We start from the raw sequence: 25536 nt of genomic DNA, 5'->3' as shown, positions 1-25536 counted from the left end.
GGGAAGTTAAAAGCCTAATTTTAATTTCTCAATATTGAATCTAATGCTTTAATACAAGTGTCACTTTTTAAAAAAGCAAGTCTTTATTTGGTTTCTATTTCCTAACAATTTATTTTTAATTTAAATTACAGGTTAAAAAATTGATAATTGAGCAGGTGCAGAAATTTCTGCTCCCTTACACTAAGCCAGAACCTAAAGAGGCAAAAAAATCCAAAAGAATTGTGAAAAATCCATTTGTAGCTGGAATGGTGGCATTTGTTATTCAGAACCATTGCTCTTTGGCGTTGGATGCAAGTGACTTGATAACTATCTGCCACATGTTACAAATGCCTCAGGAGTGTACAGATGAGCATCTCCAACACTTGAAAGAATTTGCAGCGTTTTTCCCAAAACATCAGTAGTAAGTTCAGTGAATTAATTTTACTTTTATACCTTGCCTTGCATTTTAACTTTCTTTTCCTGATTGTCAAAATCTGCTGGGATTTTAGAGCTCTAATCCAGAATTTAGTTTCAATTGCATATTTTTGTTGCACCATTTTCTGATTGCGTACAAGACATAACACAAAAAAGATAGGTGATTGCTCCATGGAATATCATTAAGCTCTTCCCCGTCCCATGGCAATAATCAGGTATCTTTGAGTGATAGTTCAGTACCTCAGACTTGTTGCTAGAAGGTAAGTGATTGATCTGGAAAAGTACTGCAACAAGTTATGTTTACATGTCCAGCTATCTGTTCTAACAACACCACTATGTGTTCTCTTTCTTGCAATTTTCTACCCCATACCTGTTTCTTTATTTTTTTCAGGTTTTTGTGTTCCTTGCTCCAAAGTAATTTGAAAAGTATTTTGAACTTTTAAAAATAGTTAGAAAGGAAGACCTGGACTGTTTTATTCCAGAGAACCAGCTGGGAAAGGATGGAACTGGAGCAAATCTTTACACACTTTTATGTTTATTCAGAGTTACACATTACAAAAATTGAGGTACTTATGTACAAAAATGGAACAAAGTGTAACACACCTTCTTCGAAAGCAGGCGGACTATTGTATACCACAGAAGGCACTTTAGGATTTTGTCTCTGAACTAACTGATAGTGACTATGCTGCTATCATTTGGACTGAATTCTTGGCATGGACAGTTGTTATCATGAAGTTTGGGTGATCAAATAAAATTGTATGCAGATTTCATCAAACACCCAATGATCCCTTGAATAGAGTCTGCTGCTGAAAGGAGTTTCAGCTATGGTATTCATGGCCATGATTTTCATATTTTCGCTTGTCTCCAAACTCTTCCATTTTCACAAATGTATTGAGTCAGGTCCCAATCTATTTGTCCATTGTTATGTCTATATTAATTCTTTTGTCCGAACTGTGCATTATTGTAGAAAGACTAAATCTTGTCACCTGGTCTACAAAATGTAAAGTGAAAATATTATGTCTTTGTCCCATATCTTTAGATGCATGACGGGGCCCTTGTAGACATCCTGAGCCAATATAGCTTACAATAGGCAGTGGAGACACCTTCTGATACTTAGTACAAATGTTCCATTTGTCATAAATCTCTATTCACTCCACGTACTCAACAACCGTACCTGCATCTTTTAACAGCATTTTCAACCTTTGACAAGTAAAGTGAAAATGTCATTATTGTGGTTTTAAGATAATTTTCTCTTTGATTCATATCACCTGATCCCATTAACACTTGTCTAACAGACTGATGAAAGATACCAGATTTTATTAAAGGAATGCAGTAATTTCCTGACTGAGTGAACTGCCGATCCACTAACCTTCAAAAACATTGCCTTGTCATGTTCGATGTCAAGTTTCATTTTTACCTTTGTCACATGTTTATTCAACAGCATAGATATCTCAGTAGAGTCTACATCTTTAATTATAAAGTTGCTTACTCCAAATATCTTACTTGGAATTACAACTCTATGCAGTGACCTCAACTTGTTATCCTCACTGAACCTAAATCAAGTAGTACTTTTATGTTTTTTCACCTGTGTCAATTTTCATTATATTGTAAATCAAGGCAAATCAAAACAAACTAACACAAACAAAAACAGAAATTATTGGAAAAGCTCAGCAGGCCTGCTAGCATCTGTGGAGAGAAATCCGAGTTAATGTTTCAGGCCCAGTGATCCTTCCTCAGAACAAGCTTTAACTATTTTATTCGCACATGATTGAACTGCAAGCATTATCTAATACTGTACAACCTTCACATTCATCAGACTAAAACTCTTTGTCATGTGTATTCTCCAGTTCTGTCTTCTGCTATAATATCTAGATTTGATAAACATACATTCTTTTTAAATCTGTCTTTCTTTAACCATTCCATCGTATTGATGCCTGCATCCAGTATCAGGGCCATTTTGAAATGTGGGCGTCATTGAGTGCTTTGTTCTTTATGTCATCGTGGAATGTCCTATTTGTTCCAGGATGTCTGAAGCAAATAACTAAACCCCCAGGAATTTTTTGAAGGCTCTCCATTTCCCAAACACTAGTTAGTACCAGGAGTCTATCCCTATCAGACATCTTAGCACAATCCAGCAATGTTAATGTCAGTACTCATCCAGGGATCCTCAGATTACATCACAAGAAGGGTATACTGTTTAACATATGCCAGTGTCATCTCTACTTTTTTGTTATTTTCCTGTCATTTTACAGCAGTGACATTCAGAGAAAAAAGCCTGACCAGACAGCTTAATCTTGAGTACTAAACAAAAACGCAAGAAGTTCGGAACAAGATTATCCATTGACCCTGCTTTACAATTCAATATTATCATGGCTGATGCTCAGCTTTAACTCTACTTTCTCACCCCCACCTCATTTTTCAATTCCCTGAGAGATCAAAAATCTGTTACCCCAGCCTTAAATATATTCAGTGATGGCATGTACACAACCCTCTGGGGTAGAGAATTCAGAGATTCACAACCCTTCACATCTCAGTCCCAATTGATCATACTACTTTATCCTGAGACTGTGCCCCTGTATTTTAGATGCCTCAGCCAGCAAAAGCAGTCTGTCAGGGTTTACCCTGTCAATTCCATTCAGAATCGTTAATAAAATGCAAAGTGTTACATATTCTTCCTTTATCTGTTTGTAGAGCTCATGAATTTTTTTATACTTTGGATAATATTGTACCTTTGAAGCTGTCTATAATAGTAACTCACAATAAATTTTATTAACTGGTTCACCTAATCATTTTTTTTTTGAGAAACTGATACAGGTAGTTCCTTAACTGGGTTTGGCCTTGCACTAACACCGTAATTGTATTTCCTTCCAGTACCTTTACAGCATTGATTAATCACTGCATTTCTCAAGAAGTTTTGGAATTTGTGCAAGTTGTACCACTTCTTCACTGGTGTATGAAACAGTATCAACTGTCAGTGAGCAGTGACACCCGTTTAAGCAAGTTAGAACCACTGCAAGGAGTTTCCTATAAAAGCTTTCGATGCAGGATAACAGGCAAACCTGAAATAAGAAGGTGACATTTATAAGTGTTTTAACTACTTTCTGATAAACTCTGGGGCAAAATCTTAGTGCAATGCTGTTCAGAATTGGTTAATTTGTTAATTCATTTCTTTAAAGATACAATAATGATTCCAGTATGATTACTTTTCAGCTGTTAATGAGATGTAGACTTCATTGACTGGATCAGCATTTCTTCCCTATCCTTAATTGTCCTTGAGAAGGTGGTGGTAAGCTGCTTTTGCAGTCTACTTGGTCCAGATGTATCTACAATGCTATTCAGAAAGGAGTTTATGGAACTCGACACATACAGAGCAGATAATCAAAGTGTTCTGTTGACATCATGTCAGGGCACAGGATGAATCTGCAGGTTGTTTCCATTTTCTGTCAAACAGGGAAGGCAAAGATAGATTTTTGAACAGTAAAAGAAGTAAGGGTCATGGTGAGCAGGTGTATAAGTGGAGCTAAGTCCACAAAAAGATCAGCCATGATCATATTGAATAGCGGAGCAGGCTCAACAGGCCCGATGGCCTACTCCTGCTATTTCTAATGAACTTATTCGCTTTATACACGTGGCACCAAGAACGAGCACTTCTGCTATAATGTGATAGTTGCGTTCCTGTGCAACATCGCTGTGTAGTAAATTATGTTATAGAAATAACGGAGCCTATGGGAAAAGTGGGGTTGGGGCAGACCATCAATAAAAATCACTCAAAAATCACTCAATATTTTAACACAAAGGACAGCACAGTTTGAATAAATGTTTAATAATGAAATAAAAGTAAATTTAACACCTTATTTTGAAAAAAAAATGTCAAGGTGACTTGATGGGGGAGGAGGTTTTGAGGTTGCTCTGTTAATGCAGGGGCTGAGGGTCATCGTCATCATCATCATCACCTTCAGGTGTAGTTGTGGTTGCAGGTTTAGGGCGAAGAATAGTTAATCCAGAAGTGGATGGCTGTGGTTCATTGTGTTCTGACTGTTTCTTGGGGGTTGGCTTTAAAAAGACACCCAGTTTTTGCTGCTTTGTCATTTTTCTTCTTTCATGAAGAAGCTGTTCATAGGGTGCCAAATCAGATCTTATTCCACGAACAGCTACCCTGCTGCGTTCTGCAATGTAATCATTGTCCTCTAAGAGCTGCAACTGCTTCTCAATTTCCCTCAGGATAGAAGACAAAACAGATGTGGAAGTTCTTGTGGTGCTGCATCCTGGACTTCATCTTCTTCATCCCCAATTTCCACATTCCCCTCAGCGACAAGTTGTTGTACATCAGCTATAGAGAGGTCTTCACAGTGGGACTCAAGCAGCTCTTCAACATATTCTCTCCACTTTTTCAAATCCAACTTGCTTTGCAAGATCAACACAATGTTCTTTGATTCTTGGGATCTCCTCTGACAGTTCAAACATTTTAAAATCTTGAAAAAAATCTTGGAGAAGCTTCCACCAAACTGCATGCAAGCAGTCTTTACTGACGTTACCCCAGGCCTCCACGATAATGTCAGTTGCATTCTTGATGTTAAAACTCTTTCAAAATTGAAGAACTCTGTCCTTATCTCACTCAGTGGCTGCAATCAGCCCCTTAAATTTGTGCTTTAAATTAATAAGCTTTAAAAGCTGCTATTGCACCCTGGTGCATGGATGGAAGGAGGGAAGTTGTGTTTCGGGTTGGAAGTAGAAGTTTGATGTTTTCAGAAAGTGCACCAATGGTGGGAGGATGGCTTGGTGCATTTTCCAGGATGAGAATCTTGAAATCCAAAGTTTATTTTCCCTGCAGTATTTTCTAAAAACATCTTCCAAAACATCAACAATAAGGTCACTAATGGAATCACATTATAGCCAATACAAGTTCGCATTTTATAAATAGCGTTCCCCTATTTGTCAGTCGTGTTATAGAGCCAATTTGTGTTGCCAGAACATGCATATAGCAGAATCCCCTGCATGTGTATCATAATGCCTTTAATGTAGAAGACTTTACAAGAGAGTTAGTGAATGAACCACAACACAGCTGCATAAGGAGCCTTTTTTTCATGCATGTGTCCCTGGCTGGGTCAGCATTTATTACATATTGCCCTTAAGAAAGTGCTGGTGAGTTTCCTTCTTGAGTCCATTTGCTATAGGTAGACCCACAATGTCATTCGAGAGGAAGTTCAGGATTTTGACCCTATGTTGCTAAGGGAATGTCGATATATCTCCAAGTCAAGATGGTGAGTGGCTTGGAGGAGAACTTGCAAGTGGTAATGCTCCCATGTATCTGCTGCCCTTGTCCTTCAAGATTACATTGGTTATGTGTTTAAAAGGTACTGTGAAAGGAATCCTGGTGAATGAGAATAGGCTCTATGAACAAGATTTTAAGCAGTTTTTAAAGCAGGAGTGAGAGGCAGAGGTAGTTAGGGAGTGGGATAAGGACTTTTTCAGCTAAAGCTGCAACAACCAATGTTGGAACAGTTAAAACAGGAACATGCAAGAGTTCAGAACTGGAGCAGCACAGAGATCTGAGTATCATGGACAAGGGGTTAGTGAAGGTCAGCAAGCACGAGATGAATAGGAGTTGGTGCAACAAAGCAATATAGGCAGCAGAGTTATAGCTGAGTTCAAGTTTATGGAGAATTCAAGTTGGTTTGCCAGTCAGGAGTGCATTGCAGTTATCAAGCTAGGAGATAACAAAGACATGGATGAAGCAGGGAAGCAACTGGTGATATTAGGAAGTGGAATTAGGCAGTGACAGTTAATAGAAAAGTTGATGTGAAGCTGAAAGCTCATGGCTAAACGAAAGATTTAAGTTTAAGTTTCCTTTACACCTGCAAATAGATACCACAGGTGTGTTAATTGTTTTGTAAGTATTGCAAAAATTTGCATTTGGTCTCATGGCTTGTATGTTACCGACTATAGGAGATGGAGAGCTACAGGCTGGCATGTAATTTATCAGCTTCACTTGTACTCTTTACAACACTGAGTTTTGTTATCCAATAATTGATTCATTTCGTAAGCAGAGTGAATTTTTCATTCCTTTGTAGTGCTTATCTGTAAATGATGTTGTCTATCTTTTATATCACAGACAATGGTGGTGCCAGTGAAGAAATCTGTGATCTATTGATTTTGCCTTATAGGCTTCATGGGCCTTTCTTAGCTCTGCTTTCTGCATGTCATGACCCAGTTTAGACAAACTTGGAGCTGGAAGCCAATGCCTGATGTATTTAATGAAAAATTCTGCATCCAAATTTCCAACGTGTACAACCATTGTATAAAGCTCCGTTCATTTCTATTATCAATTCACTTATCCCATTATTGACTGCATCTGGAAGATGGTGTGAAAGTAGAAGCTGAATTGCACCAAAGTTGTCTTGCCCTATTTCTTACTTTTTTTTCTGAATATCTACAGCTTACCAGTGAACCCATAATGTTACAGTAATTTGGGAGATCTGGGCTTGAATGGATAGATTCACAGTGACACTCATCTTGAGATGAACCTGACTGCAGACAGTGCTCAGCACATTGTGATGAGTTAATGTAACAGCAGTGCAGGGATCTAGTTGACCAGAGGGGTTATAAAATATTTCATAATGATTGGACTAGTCCATTTAGCTCCTTGAGTCGGTTCCATTTTCCAATTAGCTGGTTGATCTACATCTTAGTTCCATCTATTGTATCTATCTTAGTTACAATGCGTTACAATACAATACAATTCAATGCACCTAAGGAACAGGCCCTTTGGCCCACCAAGCCTGTGCTGATTCTAATCCTTATTTAGACCTGTTACGTCTTGCCCATGCTCGGTTTCTATTCCTCTGTTCGCCTCCCATTCATGTGTCTATCAAGATATGCCTTAAATGTTGCTAATGTGCCTGCTTCCACTAACCTCCTCTGGCATTGTGTTCCAGGCACCCACCACCCTGTGGGTGAAAACATTTCCCCCTACTTCTCCCCTAAACTTTCCACCTGTTACCTTGAAACTGTGCCCTCTTGTAGTTGACCTTTCCACCCTGGGAAAAAAAAACCCTCTGACTATCCATACAAATATCTTAATACTCTCACCTAATATAAAATCTATGAAGCTCTGTTTTTGAGTTTTTGACTGACTCCTAGCTTCAATAAGTTGTAGTTGGGGATGAGGTGAAGTGTGTTCCAGATTTCCACTGCTTTTTAGTGAAGAGGTGCTTCCTGACACCACGCCTGAACAGTCTATCTCCAGTTTTGTCGTTATGTGCTCCCTTGTTCTGGACACTCCAACAGGGAAAATAGGCTATAGAAAGAAAAACTGTCAATTCTATTAATCATTTCAAACATCTCAATTAGACGACTTCTTCATCTTCTGTATTTCAGAGAGTACATGGATGTTTGGTCTTTGCAACACATTTAAAAATTTATAATAATGTAGCTAGCTAAGGAAAATACACTTAACATGGAAGAAATGTAACAACTTTTGAGATGTATGCTTTTTATTGTTGCTTTAGAAAATTACTGGACCTCGTGTTCCAGATGAAGCTTATGACTGAGAAAGACCCGACACTGGTTCTCACCTGGTTTTCATTGATTGCAACTGACGATATTCCTGAATATTCAAAGGAAATGGGAATGGCCCTGAAACATGTTGCACAAGAATTCATGTACAGATTACAAGAGTCTGAAAAGAAAATGGAAAAGTATAGCCATAAACTGTGCCATGAAGATGTTCAGGTTTGTTTTAAGTGTTTTTGTTGATGAGTTTCGAACTCACTGATATTCATCACAAACTACAGTTCATCCTGAAGCTTTATAGTGAAACATGATCATTATAAAACTGCACCCGTTGTAATTTATATTGGAATAGCTGTCCGTGTTATGTGAGTGCATCACTCTGCCTGATCTACAAAACGGACAACGTCTGATTTTTAGATATAAATGCTGCAGAACTCCATTCTGTAGCATCTGTGTATTCAGTGCTGATGGTACCAGACACCACATTCTCTAGGATATTACTGTGTGTGTGTAGATGTATGTAGAACAGGTAGATCATGATGCCAATGAACAGGCAATGCTGATTCAACATCAGAGGTGCAACTTTGGAACTCAACATTCCAGTTAACATTGTGCCATAACCTTGTACAGCGCACCAGAGAAGATTAGGTGGAGCCACAACATGGCTTTGCGACGATCACAGATTTTCCTTTGGCAAAGAGGTAGGTTGTTGATTGTTAAGGGGATCAAGGGTTACGGGGAGAAGGCAGGAGAATGAGGTTGAGAAACACATCAGCCATGATCGAATGGCGGGATGACTTGATGGGCTAAATGGCCTAATTTTGCTCCTATATCTTATGGTTTTATGGTCTTATAGATAGCACACACATTGCTCTGAGATGTATCTCAAGCAGAATGGATATCATTCTCTCAATATCCGGCTAATGTGTTACCATTCTCAGGATAACATGCAAGTGAATGGGCCTATATGTTGATAGGAGTGACTGGGGCAAACAACTAGGGTATACTGGGGAAACTAGTTTTGTAAGTTGGGGAGGCCAGGATCAGGGGACATAATCTAAAATATAGCACCAGACTTTTCACAAAGGATGGTAGATGCTTTCTGCAAGTAGCAATCAATGCTGCATCAATGGTTAATTTCAAAGTTGAGATTGATACACTTTTGTGGACCAAATATATTGAGGGATATGAGGGAAAGTTTAAGGCAAAATTAAGTGACTGTTCAGCCAAGATCATATTTGGATGGTAGAAGAAGCCTGAAGGGCCAAATGGCTTCCTTCTGTTCTTTTGTTCCTGAGAAATGAAGCTTTCATTCTGTAGGAGTCTGTTGTGCCTACGACAGTTGGTCACTGCAACAAACCAGAAGATAGCTACTGGGTGAGAAGGGCTATCTGTTAAACATATCGCTCATGAATGCAATGCACAACTTTCTCAGGCATAAGTAGCATTCATCAAACAAAGAGCCTGCTGCCGTACAAAATGTGTTCAAGCAGACCATGGGGATTTCCAAACAATACTTTCACTGCCTGGACTGTTCTGGTGGAACTCTGCAGTACTTTGCAAGTCAGGATTCATTGTGGTCTACTGTAAGCTGCACCACCTCACCACTGCCCCTGCGACTAGGAATATAGTGAAAGCGGAGGAGGAGAAAGGAAGTTGGAAACCAATAACTGCACTCCCTTTCTGGGCCTGATTGTTAGTGCTTGACTCACATTGAGTGAATGCATCTCAATTCCCCTTCACTAGCAGTCCTAAACCTGACCATCTCTCTACTACTGAACGTCACCATGTCCACTTGGCCACAAAACTGAACTAGATATTCCTCAGCAACTTTATAAATCAAACTCACCTTTATTTAACCCACCTAATCTAACCTTCCAAATAAAACTCCTTGTGTTTCCCTTGGCGCTTGCCTTCTGTGTGCCTTTGCCCATCTTAGTGTTTCCACCAGTCTCACCACAGTGACTGTAGCATGATGGAAGGCTGTTGATGTCCAGTGGGTGAGACTGCAGATGGCCTTGCAGTTGAACAGGTTTAGAAACGTAGAAAATAGGAACAGGAGTAGGCCATTCAGCCCTTTATGCCTGCTCCAGTATTCATCACAGCTGATCATCCAACTTAGCAGCCTGTTCATGCTTTTCCCTGATATCCTTTTTTCCCTTTAGCACCAAATGCTATACCCAACTCCTTCTTGAAATCATACAATGTTTAAATTCTATTTTTAAAAGACTCAGATTCGGACTGCATCACTTCATGGGTGGCGGCACTCTGGGCTTTGTGGCTGAGAGGCATAGCAAGGTGGAGGGACAGTTGCTGGGGGCTGGGGGGGTGCAGTGTGGTGTGAATGCTTTCAGCTTAGAGAGGACAGAACGGTTGGGCTGTACGGTGCAAGTCTCAGTCGCTAGGAGTGGCACCTCAGAAACAATGATTTCCTGGGCCACTTTGAGAGCCTATTAGCCCTAAACACAGCAATGATTACAACAGGCCAAACTTTAGCAGCAAACACAGCACCAAACTGAAATTGTGTAACTTTAGTCTAGGCTCCCATTGCACTAGCTGGATGTTGGGTGACTTCTACTTGTGTTGCAATGGTAGCTAAGATACCTATCATCAAATGTGGCATCATAGTTAGTTAATCATCATAGTTAATTTTGCTTGTGTGTTCATCTCCAATTCCACACTGGAAAGGACATTCTAAACTCTTCATTACCACTTTTTAATTTGTTGAATGTTACAATCAGTAAACTTAAATATTATCTCATTATTTTACAGGCATTTGGCAAAATCATCTGTTTAATGAAAGAAAAGGTAGACCAACAATCAGACAGGTAAATTTTACATTTTGGATGCCACTTGACTATGACAAATGCTAACAATGTTTGGTTATCTGTTATTATCTTGGTAAAGCACTACTCACTAGAACATTGTTCTCACAATTTGTCTTCCTCTAGTTTTGTCTTTTCCCTTTAGAAGTCTTCTAAAGGGAAATGTAGTTTTAATACCATTTCCTTAATCAACTTCACTGAATGCTCAACACTGCCTCCTTTTCTCTACCTACAACTTGTAGGAAATTGTAACCAGTTGTCATCGTGATTGCTCTTGGATGTTTCCTTCACTTTAGTAAGAATTGCCAAACAAGTTTTATTTTCACAATATACATTTTTCATACATAAAATATCCCTCAAGTTACTTCCCAAAAAGAATAAACTATTGTTAAACAAATTGTGGAGGAAGAGAATAGAAGGAATGACCAAAGGCCTGAAAAAGCTCGGGTTTAATACGGTTTCTAAGGACAGAGGGTGTTGTCAAAGGGATTTAGGGAGTGAGATCCAGAGAGCAGGGCTGAGGCAGCCAAATGTTCAGTCAGCGACAGGAAAAGAGAGTAAAATGTATTAAAGGCCAGAAGTTGATAGTCAGGAGTTGGGATGGAATTTAAAGTTGGAGATCACAGAATTAGGTAATTTAAATTTGAATGTGCTTAGAAAAAAGAAATCTGTGTAGTTCAGTGTGGATGGAAATGATGAATGGCTTTTATTGGATGAATACATATAGGTAACCCTGGTTTTAACAATTTAAATTTTATTTGAGTTTGGTTGGCATCAGGGCCAAATTGAGGGCAAAGGCCATCAGTGTTACAAAGGTGACTGTGATATTTGGAGTTTATCTCTTCAAAGCTTTGCATTGGCAGGTTCAGAACTCGATAAAAATAAGCTGCCATTGTTCCAGACGACTGCTGTCTTATTAGAGAGAGGCAACTGTTGGTGAGTTTAGTCTGAGGGTCAAACGACTCAGACAAAGGACGAAGTTGAGAAGGCAGGACTGTCATGGTAACCTCAGCCAGTGCAGGAATTGAACTGTTGGTGTCACTCTGCATCGCAAACCAACCATCCAGCCACCTAGGCCAAACTATATTCTGAAGCAGTGTGTGGTGTATGTGGTGAGTGAAGTCACTGTCAAGGTAGTTGAATTAGTGTTCACGGAGGAAAACAAAGGCTTTTGTTTACTCTAATGACGGAAGTTGCAACTCATCCTTGACATAGAGCAGACAGTCTGACTGCATGAAATACTCGAGGGTTCATGTGAAATGATGGAGGCTTGGAGGTTATAAGCATATATGTAATAGTTGGCCCCATCTGTGGATGATGTTTTTGTGGAGCAGCAAGTCAGTAAAGATTGTGTAAATTTGGGTGGGAGGACCGAACTGGAACAGATCCATTCTTAACTGAGAGCTCATTACAGTTTTGTGAAAGTATGTAGTTGAATTACTAAATTAACAACACAGTTAAATATACACGCAAAGTGACCACATACAATTCAGAGCATCCAACATAGCCCTGGTTATTTATGTACCAATAATGAAATAACCCAGAATTTTTGAAATGAATGATTCCCTCTTGTTAGTAATTGGGTTTCCATGCTTCTTTTTGCAGTGGGAATATCTCTCAGTTCCCAGAAAATTGCTTGAAATGGAGTATTAAGATGCATACAATAATTTGCAAACTGACTGAGGCCACAGGACTATATGAAGTTCCAGCTCTTTCATTTCAGCTTGTAATTAAATTTGCTGAAAAAATAAAGGGACTACTAACAGAGGTAAGCCTTTAACCAATTGGTATGTAAAATGCAGTAGACCTTGTTGCCTACAAGAAAAATATTGCATTGATATAACATCCTACATGTCCTCAAGTTATTGTAAACAAAAGTCGATGAATTACTATTGTTGAATTCCCTACTATCAACATCTTGAGGGTTACCATTGGCCAGAAACTGATCTGGAAAGGCCTTTGTAATACTGTGGCTATAGGAATCGGTCAAAGGCTAAGAATTCTGAGGTGAGCAACTAACCATCTGATTCCCAAAGCTTGTTCACCATCTACAAGATGCAAATCATGAATGTGATGAAATATTCCCCACTTGCTTGACTGATTGCAGTTCCATTAACATTTCAGCAGCTCAACATTATCCTGGGCTCAAGCAGCCCACTTGATCAGCACCCCATTCTTAACATTCGTTCCCACCACTATTGATGCAGACCAACGTCAGTGTATGTTAATATGATCTACACTGCAGTATTTATCAAGGCTCCTTTTACATCCTTCTAATTCTTCAAACTCAACCACCGAAGGAAAACACAGAACACTGACGTCTGCAAATTCCTTCAAGGCCACAATCATCCTGACTTGCAATAATATCACCATTCCTTCACTGTTGCTGGACCATAATACTCAAAAACACTTTCTAACAGCACTGCAGGTCTACTTGCCCCAATGGACTGCTGCGGTTCAGGAAGGCAGCTCACCACAGCCTTCTGAAGGGAATTTAGGGATGTTCAATAAATGCTGGAACAGCCAGCTGTTTCATATTCCATGAATGAATAAAGGAAGAGATGAGTAGTGGTTTGTCTTTTATTTAACAATTGAATCTGGATCCCTTGGTATCAGTAAAATAAAACTTTGATTCTATTGTTGGAGAATAATCTAGTTGGTTATACCAGTGCCATACATTTGGGTCCCCACCTGAATTTGTGGGGTCACTGGGAAGGCATCTCATTTAAATTGTCTGTGCAGTTGCCATTTCTGGTTCATCTCAGCATGTTTCTGCTCGTGCCTGCTCGCCCAGAGAGAAAAAAATATAGTAAAGAAAAGGTTGATACTGGTAAATGTGACATAATGGTAACTGCAATATACCTGTCTTACTGGTCCTCCGCTTTGAAGTGTACATGTCCAGTCAGACCATTACATTTCATTTACTGGCATTAACTCTTTACTTCTGGGCATGCATTGGGCTCTCTGAACACAGGTTCAGTCTACATTAATTTATTATTCTGTTCTATTTGAGAGGGGTTTGAATCTCTTTTCTGACCAGAAACGAGACACATATGTATTCTTGTGGAACTCCATTGACCTTTGCTTACTTAGAATATTGATTGCTGCAGTCATCAGGGCTTCTTCGAAGGCCATGTCTGGGAGACCCTGGATCTGACCCATGCAGAGAAGGTGGGGTGACATGGATAGGAAGCAGCTGATCACCTCAGGTGAAGGGTCAAGAACGCAGTGGCACACTTTTATTAGGAAAGGCAGGAAGTTTTGAGGGGAATTGAGGAAAACGTTTTTCACCCAGAGGATGGTGGGGGTTTGGGACGCATTGCCTGGGAGATAGATGAGGTGGGTGACCTCACAACCTTTCAAAAGTATTTGGACAAGCACTTTAAATGTAATAATATTCAAGGCTTTGTGTCAAGTGTTGAAAAGTGGGTCTAATGCGTGTTTAGTGCGGCTTTAGTTGTACAGACTTGATTAGCTAAAGAGCCTCTTCTCTACTGTATGATTCTGTGGTTCGATGAACCTTACTGTCAGTTGCTTTGTGCAGGCTAGATGAAGGTTCTGGATCGGTAAGGAATGAGGAACATTATGATAACAGCATGTAGCCAGGCTTCTGATTTTTTTTGGGGATATTCCATCAATTTTCTTCTGGAGTGTGGTAGAACACCAGAGGAATTTTGGGGCACAATTTTGTAATTTAAGATGAGTGGTGTTGAGCAAAGCCATCAACTAGCTGAATCAGGAGTAATTTTAAACTTGGACAATACTATCCTGGTAACTTTAGCCAATTATTATCTTTATCTGATGTTTTGCAGTGGTAGGCAGGGAGGTTGTTTCCGCTAGCAGGTGAAACTAGGACTAGAGGGCATCGCCTCAAAATAAAGGGAAGCAAATGTAGGACTGAGGTCAGGAGGAACTTCTTCACCCAAAGAGTTGTGAATCTGTGGAATTCCCTGCCCAGTGAAGTGGTTGAAACTACCTCACTGAATGTTTTTAAGGCAAGGCTAGATAAATTTTTGAACAGTAAAGGAATTAAGGGTTATGGTGAGTGGGCGGGTGAGTGGAGCTGAGTCTCAAAAAGATCAGCCATGATCTTATTAAGTGGCGGGGCAGGCTCAAGGGGCCAGGTGGCCTACTCCTGCTCCTAGTTCTTATGTATCGTTACTGACCCAATGATGGTGCAGTTTTAGCTGAACTTGATTGTCCATTGTGCTTTTACTGCAATGCCTTACGTTGAATGCATCTTGATTTCTCTCCTTCTTCTTCATTCCAGCAATTGCAGGCTGAGCCATCTCCTGAAGCAAATCTAGTCCAAATCAATGTAAAAGAAATAGTCGACTGTTGCCAAAGTACCCTCCGCACTTGGCGGACGAAAAACTTGCCAAGAAGCATACTTGCCCAAGCAAAGTTCAATAGCAGAAAAGAACCAGAGGTACTTTGTGTTTTTATTTATACTTTCATAAGCCGCAGGCTTTGCTGACAAGCCCACCATTTGTTGCTCATCCCCGATTTGCCTTTGAGCTGACTGGTTCACTCAGAAGGCATTTATGAGTCGACCCCATTGCTGTGGGTCTAGAGTCACATGTAGGCCAGACCAGGTAAGGACAGCAGATTTCCTTCCCTATAGGACATGATTGAACCAAACAGATTTTTACAACAATTGATGTTGTTTGCTGTTGCTGAGATGGGCTTTATATTCCAATTTTTAAAAAATGAATTGAATTCAAAGCTGTGACAGTGAGATTTGAATCCATGAGCATTAGCATGGGCCTCTGAATTTCAATGATATTACCCCAGCACTGCCATCTACCCTACATCTGCTCGTTTACCATTTGAAAGTGGTACTTAAAGTGTTTTAAGTGCCAAGTAAAGGTACTGCATTCTGCATGTTGGCTGTATTTCAAATTATCACTTATAAAAGGAACAGGACGAAGGACAGAGCATCCTGTTTTGAACCATAGAAGCAAACAGAGAATGAAGCCACTTGAACCCTGCAAGTGCCAGCACTTAATTTGAAAATTTTTTTTTAAAAAATGAACAAAATTTCCATTTCCCTTTTCCTTCCTGTGCTACAAGTATTAATCCAATCTGAGCTGCACTGATTCCTACCTCAAATGCTTTGTGTGGCAAAGCATTCTGTAAATGGGACTGTAAAATGGATCTTACCTCACTACGTTTCATGGACCAGCCAGATCTGGTTTTAATGTTCAGAATGAGGATTGGTAATATGTTTAAAGGAGAAATTTGTCAAAAAACAAAAAGTTCAGCCAGTCAAATACTGCAAAGTGCTTTGGCCATTGGATGGAAAATATCATTTGTCTGCCAAATGGTTATTTAATCATAAATGTAACGATGTTCTTGCCATATTTTTAAAAGAAAATTGTTTCAGCCCATATCTCAGTGAAATCAATGTTCTGAAAATTCCTTCTCGGTGAACAATTGCTCTGTTCTGGGAATGTAGATGGAAAGATAATCCGTGATTTTCCAACCCTCTAATGCATGCACAACAGAAGTTCTGACACTGCATCCCAGTAGGCATAATTCTCTGTCAGGAGTACACATAATGATTCTTCTTGACAATTTTTGTGCTCTAACCAGTGATCCTTGCTTCTTTAGTAAAAGAGGGTCAGTCACCACTGGAATTTGAGTCATTTCCACAACTGGTGTTTCTGTGGAAAAATTGTATAGGTGGGTTTTGCAAGTCAAAGTGCAATGCTCACAGCCGATCGTCATTGTTGTACTTTGGTTTAAATTAATAGATGGGTAGTCTTGGATTCAAGCAGGAGCTGTGTTTGCAGTGATACATTGGGTTTGTAGCCCTTATAATTTACTAGACTATGAAACTACCATATTAGCTTAACTTGGCATCACATCCACATCTCAAATGAGAAAACGTTCCGGGAAGGGCCACCCAAAACATGAACCTGTCCCTTCAGCTACTGACCAAGCTGTTGCAAAGGAATTGTTGGTTGAACCGCAATGCGTTGTATTCAGCCTAGACAAGGGGGAAAGAGAGACAATTTCTTAGTTTGTGTGCTCCTCCCTACTCTTCTCACTTGCAGAGGGAGTGAAGGTTAGTCTATTTTTAGACATTGGAACTTATGTCTGTTCAGTCCATTCAGAACTCAGGAACTGCATCGTTTTGGCATGGAGAGCTGAGACATGGTTCCATTTGGAATGTAGCTGGTTTGCACTTCATATGTGGATTGATTGTGGCTCTTACATGTAGCTGCGTCTTGCAGTGGAGGCAAAGAGTTGCTGGGCAGTCAATCCATTCTTGGCACTAAAAGTCATAGAGTCGTAGAGACGTACAGCATGGAAACAGACCCTTTAGTCCAACTCATCCATGCTGACCCAATATCCTAAATTAATCTAGTCCCATTTGCCAGCATTTGGCCCATATCCCTCTAAACCCTTCCTATTCATGTGTCCATCCAGATGCCTTTAAAATGTTGTAATTGTACCAGCCTCCACCACTTCTTTTGGCAGCTCATTCCATAAATGTTGCCCCTTAGGTCCCTTTTAAATCTTTCTCCTCTCACGTTAAACCATGCCTTCTATTTTCGGACTCCCCCACCCTGCAGAAAAGACCTTGTCTATTTACTGTATCCATACCCCTCATGATTTGAGAGATCTCTTAAGGTCACCCCTCGGCCTCTGAAGGTGTCACCATTTATATATGTTCTGGGTCCTGTACAATTGCATTGGGTGCATGATCCTAAGCTGATGACTCTTCTTGTGACCTGAGATCTCTATGCTGAAGTTGGAAATTCTTCTATAATGTGCATGCAACAACCAATGTGAGCCTGAATTCTTTTTTTGAAATATCTGTCATGCTTATAATTATTTTGAACGATATTATAATAAATTCTGAAGCAATTAATAAACAATTCACTCACTTTGCAGATATGGAGTTGCCATTTCTCCTTAGAATGTGGAGTTGCCGACTGGACAACGGAGTGGAGAGACATGACAAAAACTGACCTTATAAAAAGATTGCAGCAGGTAGTCTACAAAAGCAGCTCTTTTCTTTGTTTCAGTCTGGTGGTATTGGACAGATGTTTTGTCATACATTTACAGAAAATAAGTACTGATTTACTTATAGATAATTATCAGCATTATTATAAATTAGCAGTTTAGAGTTATGAAATCTGCATCTGCAGGGATCCTCAGAAGCAGTCACGACTTTCATTTAAATTTTATTGGTAAAGATAACTTAAATGTGTAAAGTGAATGTATGAGCCCTCCTGAAATTGTGCTGTGCATGTGGCCAGTGGCAATGAGCCAATTTTGAAGGCACTTTTGTTTGTCATTTATATAAACGATTTGAATGAGAATTTGGGAGGTATGATCAGTAAGCTTGTGCATGGCACCAAAATTGGTGGTATTGTGAACAGTGAAGAAGGTCATCTAAGATTATAAAGAGACCTTGATCAATTTGGTCAATGAGCTGAGGAGTGGCAGATGGAGTTAAATTTTGATAAGTGCAAGATAAAACAAACAAGGGCAGAACGCATTCAGTTAATGGTAGGGCCCTGGGTAGTGTTGTAGAACAGAGAGACCTAGGGGTTCTGGTAAATAATTCTTTGAAATTTGCATCACATGTAGACAGATGGGTTAATAAATGGGGGACCAGAACTGTATACAGTAATTCAGAAGAGGCTTCACCAACGTCCTGTACAACCTCAACATGACAGCCCTAGGAAGGATATTATTAAATTGGAGACGGTTCAGAAAAGGTTTACCGGGATGTTGATGGGAATGGAAGCTTTGAGTGATAAAGATAGGCTGCATAGTCTGGGATAACACAGCATGGAGCTGGAGGAACACAGCAGACCAGGCAGCATCAGAGGAGCAGGAAAGCTGCCTGGCCTGCTGTGTTTTTCCAGCTCCACACTGTGTTATCTCTGACTCCAGCCTCTGCAGTTCTTACTATCTCTGGATAGTCTGGGACTTTTTTCACTGGAGTGTAGGAGGTTGAGGGGTGACCTTATAAACATTTATAAAATCATGAGGGGATTAGATAAGGGGAATAGCAAGGGTCTTTTTCCCTAAGGTGGGGGAGTTCAAAACTAGGGGCCATATTTTTGAGATAACAAGGTGTAGAGCTGGATGAACACAGCAGGCTAAGCAGCATCAGAGGAGCAGAAAGGCTGACATTTCGGGCCTAGACCCTTCTTTTTGAAGTGAGGGGAGAAAGATTTAAAAAGGACATGGGAGCATTTTTTTTACGCAGAATGGTTTCATGAATGTGAATGAACTGCTAGAAGAAGTGGTGGATGCAGATACATTTACAATATTTAAAAGACATTTGGATAAGTACATGAATAGGAAATGTTTGGAGGGATGTGGACCAAACTAGGGCAAGTGGGACTAGTTTGGTTTCAGAATATGTTTGACATGGACTAGTTGGACCAAGAGGTCTGTTTCCATGCTGTATGACTCTGTGACCCCTTTAAAGGTGAACAGAGTATTTCCAGTGTTTCAGGTGTGATGTTCCATCAGTTCTATGCAGTTAGCAAAATAAACTGAAACAGTGACAACCCTTTTTAATTCATCGCAATGATGTCACAGGAATAGAAATGAAAAGTACTCGATACTTCCAGAAGATCAGGAAGCATTAGTGGAGAGAGAAACACAGTTGTCTGTTTCAAGTACATAACCTCTCACTAAAATTCAGACTTTATTTTTAAAAATACCACACATGTTATAACTGTGGTTCACATTTTATTTTGACTGTTGCATTTAATTAATAGGAGACACCCTCTGACCAGATTGTCATCTACTGGAATGAGAAGGAAACTTTAGCTACATTAAATCCCACTCTTTTGGATTGTTTTGAGTACTGTGCACTTAATGCTGTGAAAGAGGTTTGCCAGGTAAGAGAAAGTGCCAAATGAAAACATTTAACCCACAATAGATTAATTTAACGTGTAAATTTTGGGAGATTATTTTCCATTCGATTGATATAAATACACATCTTGAATTTTCCTATCCTTTGCAATAGACAGCAAACCCAAAGTTACTGGTGTTTTTTGCCAATAGCTACTCTTGTTAGATGTGAAAATGTTTCACAGATTGGCCTATATGTGAAAATTAATATCTTGACCTTTAATCAGAATTGCTACCACGAGGCCAGGAAAGTCACATTCTTAGGAAAGAGTGGGATGGCTGATATAATTTTGCCCTGGCTGTTACCATCTGAAAATGGAGGATTACTTCTTTATTACAAGAATAAGGGATCTGCTGTCGTAGCATGCTTATTGTAAGGGTAGCTGGTAATATTAGTGGGCACATTCTGCCTTAATAGTGTGTGTGAGATAAATGGACTTGTAGAGAGTCTAGGATTAGTTCCATTGTGATTGTGTGTATGTTATCAATGAAAATGGCACCTGGGCATATTACAGAGTTAATTCTGCAATCTTGAGCATTCAATGAGGAAGTTTCACAAAGAACCTCGGTTGAAAATACAGCCCCAGTGTTTAAAGCCCTAATACTTTACTTACCCCAATCTCATAGGAAAGGAGATTGAAGAAATTTACTCTTTTATGTGTCCACACATTCAAAGTGAATGCAGGAAAATTAAAGTGTAGATAGTGTAATGATAATTCATGACACGTCATAGCCTTATGACCGAAAAAAGACATGCAGATTACATTTGGCTGTGAATTATATTCATGAACAAACTGTTGTGCTCTGGGATGCAGGGGAATTTATCATTTTAAATGTCTTCCTTTCAATTAAATGTTAGAGCAAAAAGGAAGCTGAACTGCTTGAAAAGTTGCAAGTATTGAAACACCAAAAATGTGCAAAGGTTTTATCAGAACTAATTGAAGAGTCTGGCAAAAGAATGGAACGCAGCAAATTCAGAGGTGTTGGCTGTGTGCTGAGTTCAGATTATGCCGTGCACTATTGCCTTCTACAAGGTAACCAATTTATGTTAATTTGCTTCACTTTTACCTCGTATAAATACAAGACTTTGTTAACAAGTGGTAAGGTAAAGTTGCCATAGTCCTAGCAGGTGATAGGCTGCTCTCTCATCAGCAAGAGACGACTGGTAATGGTTTAACCTAAGGGTTACCACATTTCAAGTGTGGGGAGAGATTGAGAAGGAGAGTCTTTCATGGTAATCTCAGCCGGTGTGAAAATTGAACTCATGCTCTTTGTATCATCTGCATCACAAACCAGCCATCCAGCCAACTGAGCTAACCAACTCTCGTACATTATGTGGTAGATATTCTCTGATTATCTCAGTAGTATTAATGGAGTTTGAGTCCATTGTCAACTTCAGTGAGCCTTGAGCTTGGTGAAAGGGTGATGTTGAATGGAGTAACCATCTGCTTTCCAAATATCACTTTTCTAAACGTCCAAATACTTTGATTTCCATTCCTATCACTGCATTGAGTAAATTTCAACAAGTTGTACTTTCATGTTGTTTTGAATGCCTCTGTTGGAGTCGTTGATTCAAATTCTGTGACTTCAGACAGAAAGAACTGCAGTGGAATAAAGATTTTATATTTGCTCTTGAGATGAGAATGATACTAACGTTGTAGTATTTGTTACCCACAGCTGAGCATCCTGAGGTCAGGTTTGGCAGCAGGTTGTTTCCACTAGAGTGACTATTTAGGCTTTTCACATCAATCCATTAGCTTTCATGGTTCATTGTTCCCCTGCCAATGTGTAATATACAAGGTCGTTACATTCAGTTTGACCTCTAGGTCCAGCAGCCATCATTGAGAGGTTACTCGGCTGGCTTCATTCCTATTTTAAGTAGTCTGTCTTTTATATATAAGGCTGAGAGAGAGAGAGAGGTATTTCCCAGAGAGAGCAAACACATACATAACACATATCCAGGAGAAGCAGGAACCTGCTTGTCAGATTGAAGATCTCATTCAATGAAGTGGACACTGAGCCTAGAAGGGAGGAGAAATTGACGAAAAGTCTTATGCAAAACACAAGCCATCCCAGCAAGGAAGATATGTACCAAATGGTCTCTGAAGAGCTGTTGGTGCATGAAATTTACAACATTTAAAGGAAGATATAGTTCTGTGTTAATTCCACATGAATGAACATTACAGTCATGTAAAACCTGCTACCCACAAACTTTCTAAATGCAACAAGGTGGTTTTAAAGGTTTTATGATCTTCATAGTGTCTGTTAACTTTTTAAAAAATCAACTTAAACTTCCAGAGGACATAGGAAAAGATGACCTGTTAAAAAAAAAAAATTCACTTTTTAAGACTTTTACTGTAACAAAAAAACTAAAAGCACCTTTGACCAAGCACTATTTCAGTCATCAACATAAATTCTCAACTACAAAACAGAGCTTTCTCTTTTTACTTCTAACACATCGAAAATCCAACTCCACAGCTAAATTTTACTCTGTCCCTTAAGTAGATTCAATTCTCCTGGAACCAGTCCAAGTTGAATTCTTCGCTTTTAGACTTTATTTCTTTTGTACGAAAGACATATGAAAAAAAGAGAAAATCTTTGAAATACAGTGTATTTTTATTTCAGTTAAATGTTTACAGTATCCTTGCAATTAGCTTGGATACATGAGTCTACATTATACCTGATATATATGGTGATCTCCAGGTGACTGCAGTAAACTCGATGTCTCAGCAAAAGCAAGAAATTTACTAAAAGATGCCGAGAAGAGTTTTTGCATGATGGTTGAATGTCTCTATCAAGGTTCCGTGATGGTTCCTGACCTACAGTTACTTCTGCTGAAAAGAAAGGAGTATTTCAATTTATTTAAAGCACGTAAGTCTGGCACATATAACATGGTGTAATTTACTTTTGTCAATTTACTAACTTTATTGATATATGCATTCAAGTGAACGCAGCCTTGCGACTCCCACCCTCTGGGTCCCACAAAAAAAAAATTCTTTGCTTATTGGTTGAATGATAGGCAAGTGTCATACTTCAGAGTGACTTAATAAAGCTCTATAGTTGCCTTGGACCCTGAATCATACATATTCTCTGTCAATCAGAAAAACAGACACCTCACCTCTCAATAGTACAATTACACCAGACCAGTACAGAAGTATGAAAAAGAAGTGCTCGATTTTTATTCCCGTTCCACCTTGATATTCTGGGTGGAGAGGGTTGAAATTTATTTTTACTCACCCACTGGGTATGAGCATCACTGGATAGCAATTGTTACACATCCCTAATTAATTTTTGCAAAGGTTGTATGTTGCCTTCTTGAGTCGCTGCAGTCCATTTAGCTCAGACACATCCACATTGCAGTTAGGAAAGGAGTTCCAGGATTTTGCCCCACAGATGATAAAGGAACTGAGATATAATTCCAGAGTCAGGATAGTTCATGTGTTGAAGGAAAACCTGCAAGTGATGGTTCTGTCATGTATCTGCTGCACTTCTTCTTCAGTATGGTAGAGGCATAGATTTGAAGTTGCTGTTGAAGAAGTCTGAGTATAGAGGGTTTATACTGCTATTACTGGGCAATGGGTGGAAGTGAATGGATGGGTAACCAAACAAGCAGGCCATTTAGTCTTCTATGGTGTTGACTTTCCCACGTGTGGGTTGGAGCTGCGTTTGTCGAGGAAAATTGAGAATATTCCATGATATCCTTCATTTGTAGCTGATAGGTGGTGAAGAGGTTTCAGGTAGACAGAGGATGAGTCAGTCATTGCAGAATTCTAAGTCCCTGAGCTGCTTTTAAAACTCAGTGCAGTAAAGTCCCACTCTGGGAGATGCGTTCTGGAAAACGTTGTAGTTGGTGATTTTTGTGAACAGCAAAAATGGCCAACTGTGCATTGCACAACATGCACCTGTGTTTACTGCTGGAAAGTCATGGATAAGCAAAATTGGAATTGTGGTGGGCAAATATGTATACAGAACCTATTGTGTGGCTAAGTGAATTTGCCAAATGCAGGCTTACAAATAGGATGCATTCACTGTGTTTATATGGATGGTCCAATTCAGTTTCTGATCAGTGGTGATCTACCCTCACACCCCTTAGGGATGGTGATGGTGGAATATTCAGCAATGGGTGAGAGGAGGTTGAAAAGATCTCTTTTTGGAGGTTTGGCTTGATATTGGTATGGCATGAATGTTACTTGATACTTATCAGCCCAAATCTGAATGCTGTCAGGCCTTGCTGCATTTCAGTACAGGTGCCTATATAGGTGCCTGAGAAGTGGAGATAAGCACTGTATAATCATCAGTGAGCCTCCCCACTGTTGGTCTGATGACAGAAAAACATTCATTAATAAAGCAGCTGAAGACGGTTTATGCTCAGATACTACCCTGACGAATTCTTGCAGTAATGTCCTCGAACTGTGATGACTAACATCCAGAAACCACAATCATCATCATTTCTGCTAGGTAGGACTCCAAGCAGGGGAGCATTTTCCCTGATTCTTATTGACCACAATTTTAATTGGATTTCTTGCCACCAATCTCTGCCAAATACTGCCTGATTTTCAAGGGAAGTTACTTTCACTTTATCACTGGGATTCCTCACCTCTGTCCCATTTGGGCTGAGGCTACCAAGGTCAGGAGTTAAGTGGTCCTGTTGGAAAATAAATTGAGCATCAGTGGTTAAGTTGTTTTCATGTGTAACTGCCACTTGTTGGCACTGTCAGTGGTACCTTTCACCAATTTGCTGATGATTAAGAGGAGACTGATGGGGTGGTAATTGGTGGGTTGGGTTGGGTTGGGTTGGTTTGGATTTGTCTCCTTTCAGTAGCCAGGACAATTTTCCACAAAAGTTGTTGTGTGAATCAAAAACAAATTGCTGCTGAAACTCAGCAGGTTTGGCAGCATCTGTGGACAGAGAAACAGAGTTAACATTTCGAATCCAGTGACCCTTCTTCAGGTGTGTCCTTCATTTACAGAACAGAAACTCCCAGACCATCAAAGGAAGGCATTTTTTCAAGTTGATGCTGAAAAGCTGATGTCAAGGAGAGAAGCTGAACTTGAGGTCTTTCAGAGTGAGAGAAAATCCATTGAAACATTAATAAATATGGTTGAAAAAATTCATGAAACTATTTCAGGTACAGTATTTATCAAAACTCTCTTTCTGAGGATGGTGCATGTCTTACTTGAGTAACTGATGGACCAAGAAGAATACAGAACAGATGAATCCTCCCATACAGTTTATTTAATCAATGTTATCAAAATTTATCAAACAAAAAACACTAAATCTGTTTGCATATTTGGCCAAATGTGGGAGTAATTAGCAATTATTGAAGCAAATAATAAAAAAGGAATAAAATGCATAGCTGTTCACCATAATAGCTGCCCACATTCTGGTGAAAATACATATTGTTTAGAATTGATAAAGAAAATAAGCTTTTTACTTTGCCAAAAATTTGACTTTGAGAAATGATCATAATGGGGGTCAACCATATTCATTCTGTTCTGATCTTTTAAAAATCTTATTCTGACACCCTGATATGGGCTGAATGGCCTCCTTCTGCACTGTGTCACTCTATGATTCTAGTTGAGAATATCATTGTTATTTTTGCACATAGCTGAAAAATTTCAAGTCATTCCTTGGAATGTTCTCATTACATTAACTCCAATCATCTATATCCTATAAGGTGAAATTAAATTATAATCATTATTAATTTTTAAATCATATTGAAGATCCTTAGACAGTTTCCCATTGAGAAAAACAACTTTCATTAAAAGGATCAAAAACAGAAGTGGCCGGAAAATCTCAGACGACAAGGTGCAGAGCTGGATGAACACAGCAGGCTAAGCAGCATCATAGGAGCAGAAAGGCTGACGTTTCGGGCCTAGACCCTTCATCAGAAAA

The 25536-nt window shown here is 39.4% G+C and overlaps 1 protein-coding gene across 2 annotated transcripts in view; it reads left to right on the top strand.

The window, feature by feature from the left end:
- Positions 1-25536, top strand: part of LOC109919330 (E3 ubiquitin-protein ligase rnf213-alpha-like) — a 167523-nt gene that overhangs the window by 43538 nt on the left and 98449 nt on the right. For both annotated transcript variants that reach the window (XM_048610749.1, XM_048610750.1), the window contains exons 13-23: positions 132-400; positions 3286-3486; positions 7923-8145; positions 10699-10754; positions 12357-12519; positions 15022-15180; positions 17655-17753; positions 19505-19627; positions 20500-20674; positions 22344-22511; positions 24611-24769. In XM_048610749.1, the coding sequence (XP_048466706.1) occupies positions 132-400; positions 3286-3486; positions 7923-8145; positions 10699-10754; positions 12357-12519; positions 15022-15180; positions 17655-17753; positions 19505-19627; positions 20500-20674; positions 22344-22511; positions 24611-24769 (1795 nt within the window). The remainder of the gene's footprint in view (positions 1-131; positions 401-3285; positions 3487-7922; positions 8146-10698; positions 10755-12356; positions 12520-15021; positions 15181-17654; positions 17754-19504; positions 19628-20499; positions 20675-22343; positions 22512-24610; positions 24770-25536) is intronic.

This window comes from Rhincodon typus, chromosome 23 (assembly GCF_021869965.1).
Source record: "Rhincodon typus isolate 14 chromosome 23, sRhiTyp1.1, whole genome shotgun sequence".
Taxonomy (NCBI): Eukaryota; Metazoa; Chordata; class Chondrichthyes; order Orectolobiformes; family Rhincodontidae; genus Rhincodon; species Rhincodon typus.
This window is presented reverse-complemented; position numbering and strand designations above follow the sequence as displayed.